The sequence below is a fragment of the Chiloscyllium plagiosum genome, chromosome 27, assembly GCF_004010195.1.
Source record: "Chiloscyllium plagiosum isolate BGI_BamShark_2017 chromosome 27, ASM401019v2, whole genome shotgun sequence".
Lineage (NCBI taxonomy): Eukaryota > Metazoa > Chordata > Chondrichthyes > Orectolobiformes > Hemiscylliidae > Chiloscyllium > Chiloscyllium plagiosum.
In genome coordinates this window covers 23308972-23312872 of record NC_057736.1, presented here as the reverse complement: position 1 = coordinate 23312872, position 3901 = coordinate 23308972, and the positions used below count along the sequence as shown (strand labels likewise).

At 42.5% G+C, this 3901-nt stretch overlaps 1 protein-coding gene across 2 annotated transcripts in view; it reads left to right on the top strand.

Annotated features, from left to right (window-relative positions):
• The window catches only part of LOC122563649 (chloride intracellular channel protein 4), a 140751-nt gene that overhangs the window by 133512 nt on the left and 3338 nt on the right, over nt 1-3901 (top strand). For both annotated transcript variants that reach the window (XM_043717655.1, XM_043717656.1), the window contains exon 5: nt 1667-1848. In XM_043717655.1, the coding sequence (XP_043573590.1) occupies nt 1667-1848 (182 nt within the window). The remainder of the gene's footprint in view (nt 1-1666; nt 1849-3901) is intronic.

The following is a 3901-nucleotide window of genomic DNA, read 5'->3' as shown; positions in this document are numbered from 1 at the left end:
ACGGTTGGAGGAAGAACGCCTCATCTTCCGGCTAGGAACCCTCCAACCACAAGGGATGAACTCGGATTTCACCAGTTTCCTCATTTCCTCCCCCCACCCTGTCTCAGTCAAATCCATCAAATTCAGCACCGCCTTCCTAACCTGAGATCTTCTTCCCGACCTCTCCGCCCCCACCCCAGTCTGACCTATCACCCTCACCTTGACCTCTTCCCACCTATCACATTTCCGAAGCCCCTCCCCCCAAGTCCCTCCTCCCTACCTTTTATCTTAGCCTGCTGGCCAAACTTTCTTCATTCCTGAAGAAGGGCTTATGCCCGAAACGTCGATTTTCCTGTTCCCTGGATGCTGCCTGACCTGCTGCGCTTTTCCAGCAACACATTTCCAGTTCTGATCTCTAGCATCTGCAGACCTCACTTTCTCCTCCTTCGTAAATTATCAGACAACATGAAAATTGGTGGAGTTGTGGATGATGAGAAAGGTTGGCAAAGGATACTGCAGGTAATAGATCTGTTGGAAAATTGGGCAGAGAAATGGCAGATGTAGTTTAATCTGGAAAAGTGTGAAGTGGTGCATTTTGGAGGGGTCAAATGCAAGAGGATGGTATACAATAAATGGCAGGACCCTCGAGAGCATTGATGTGATAGAGAGATCATGAGGTGCAAGACCATAGCCCCTTGACAGTGGCAACTCAAATGGATAAGGTAGTAAAGAAGGCATACGGCATGCTTGCTTTCATCTGTCAAGGCATTGAGTGTAAAAATCGATAAGCTGTTTAAATCTTTAATTAGGCCACATTTGAAATATTGTCTGCAGTTCTGGTTGCCACACTATAGGAAAAGATGTGGAGGTTTTGGGAAGGGTACAACAATGATTTATCAGGACGTTGCTGACATTAGAGTGTATTACTTATAAGGAGAGGGTGGACAAATTTTTATTGTTACTACTAGAAGGTCAGATGTGTGAAGCAAGTGCTTTTTACATAGAGTGTAGTAAGTGTATGGAATACACTGCCAGGGAAGGTGGTGGAAACAAATACAATAGCAATATTTATGAGACATTTAGACAGATGCATCAAAGGGCAGGCAATCGAGGGATATGAACATGTGCGGGCAGATGGGATTAGTTTAGAATGGCATCATGCTCAGCATAGACATGATGGGCCGAAGAGCTGGTTCCTGTGCGATATTGTTCTATGTAAGGCAGGTGTGATTAGCTGGCAATAGGGATTATAGTACAAGTTAAAACAGCGTGGCATTGGCACAATAAATGAAACCAAAGGTGGGTTTAGAGGGGGTATTAATGATGAAAGTGGAATCATTACAAGTGGCATTTCCTAGAAGCTGATCTGGTTATTTGATAAAAACTCACATTCATAAAGCTGCTTTGAATAATTAAAACACCTGAAAGCAGTTCGCAGGAGTATTATCAAGTAAAATTTGACATAAGACACATAAGGGGATATTATGACAGCTGGCTAAAAACGTGGGCAGGAGCTAGGGTTACAGGGCCATCTGTTATAGGAGAGAGGCAATGAGGTTTAGGGAGAAAATTTCAGATCCTGTAGCCAAATATTTTAAATGTATACTTCTCTGGAACATTTTAATGGATCAGTTACAAATGCTGAACTGAAGTTTACTGTATCGTGTTTTCATTCCCATTTCGACAGCTCTGGAGAAAGGCCTGCTGAAAACACTGCAGAAGCTGGATGAGTATTTGAACACACCCCTCCCTGAAGAGATTGACGCTGACAGCATGGATGATGTCAAGGCTTCCAGCCGCAAGTTTCTGGATGGAAATGAGATGACGCTAGCAGACTGCAATCTGCTGCCGAAGCTTCACATTGTCAAGGTAATGAGTTATTTCACACTGCGTTTTGAACCAGTCAACTGTGCAGATGTGTACCAGGGAGGAAAGCATTTGGTGCAGGGACCTGGTGATCCAGAACAACTTGGCACCTTGTTTCTCTTTAGGTGTGTTTGCACTCAGACTTAGCAGTGCAGTGAAATGGTTTCTAGCACTTAGCCCTTCAATTCCTTCTGGCCAATAAGGAAAGATGAATCTAGTATTTTTTTCAATAAATCTCACCAGCCTGCACTTTTCCTGGTCCATGCTTCAATTCCTGGCAGTTTTGATCAAACTAGGAAATTGTCATTGCTTCCAAGTTCAGGCCACCCACTAGAACAACAGATTGGGTCTCAGTGGTGCAACTGGAGTCCAATCCACATATTTAAAGAGGAACTTGCTGGCTTGGTGTGGCTATCCTTACCATGGTCCCTTACGCTATTGTAACTGTCCCTCATCTTGTTCCCACTAGGCAGAGGGAGCTAAAATCAGGACTTAAATAATTGCCAATCAGTAAGTACCAAGTCAGGGGACTTTTTTCACTCTGGGCCATCCTGCTTATCAAAATAAAGTAAAGAAGTAGAGAAAATATAAAAACAGATTAGTGATCCAGACTGCAAAATAATTTGATGGTAAGCCAGCAACTTTAACATTGTTGCTATCTTTGTGAAGCATCCTTCTTTGCCCTATAGAGAGCCAGCAATAAAGCAACAAACATTTTGTGCATTTAGTTTCAGGAAATATTTCTTTATGTTTACCATTAGATCCTATCTGTGTGGGTTGGATACCATAGTTGTTTCATTTTTTGTAGAATGAGAACATGGACCGATGAGAGCATGAAGGACATAAGACATAAAGGCAGGAGTACATCACTTGGCACCATGAGTTTTGATTTGCTGTTTAGTGGGATCATGGCTGATCTTCTGAATATAGTCTTAGAGAGTAACAGCATTTTTACAGCACAGCAATAGGCCCTTTGGCCCATATTAACACCACTTTCCCACTCTACCTTTATATCTTTTCATTTCCTTCGTTCCCAAAACACCCATCAAATGAAGCTTTGGACATTCTCAACAACTGTACATCTGCAGGCCTCTAGCAGAGAGAAGTTCAATGAGTCACAATCCTCTGAGTGAAGAAATTTCTCTATTATTACAGTTCTAAATGTCCTCGAAGAGTTGTATACATTTTAGTTAGATTACTTCTCACTCTCTTAAATATCAGAAACTATATATATCTTGTCTCACCACATAGGACGACCATCTCACCCAGGGGTTAAACTCATGAACCTTTGTTGCACTCCCACCAAGACAAATATATGCTTCCTCAGATAAGAAAAGCAATATTATACCTGGTGATCTAGGAACCCAAACATAAATATAATTGCAGAAAAAACACCCTTAGTTTATACAGCAATCCCTGTGCACGATAAAAACAAACACTCATTTGCCTTTCTAACTGCTTGCTCTACTTGTGTGCCGCAGTTCAATGTTTCTTGCATGAGAACACCTAAATCACTCTGATTTGGAGATGCCGGTTTTGGACTGATGTTTAGATTGATTCTAATCTAAAAAGTGAGATGACGGAGTTTTACATGAATTCATGCAGTTTTTGAGCTCAGAGTTCTACATGAATGCATGCAGTTTTTGAGCAAAGTACAATGTAACCCTGAAAGTATAAATTCACCCCACAAAATATATGCGTGCATGTGGGTCTTTGTCTGTCTGTCTGTGTGTGTGTTTGTCTGGGTTGGGGATTGTGAGTATGAGAAAGTGTATGTGTGTGTGTGTGTAGTGAGTGCAGAGTGTCTTAAGTCTGTGAGAGGGTGCATGTGAGAGTGTGGGAGTGTGTGTGTCTGTAAGGGTGTGTGTGGGTGTCTGTGTGCGTGTCTGTGTATATGTGTGTCCGTGTGTATGCGTGTATAGGAGCGCCTGTGTGTGTGTGTGTGAGAGTCTGTGTGTCTAAGAGTATCTGTGTACATGTATAGTGCAATGGTGGTCACCTGTAATGTGACATGAACCGAAGGTCCTGGTTGAGGCCCTCCCTATGGGTACCGAAC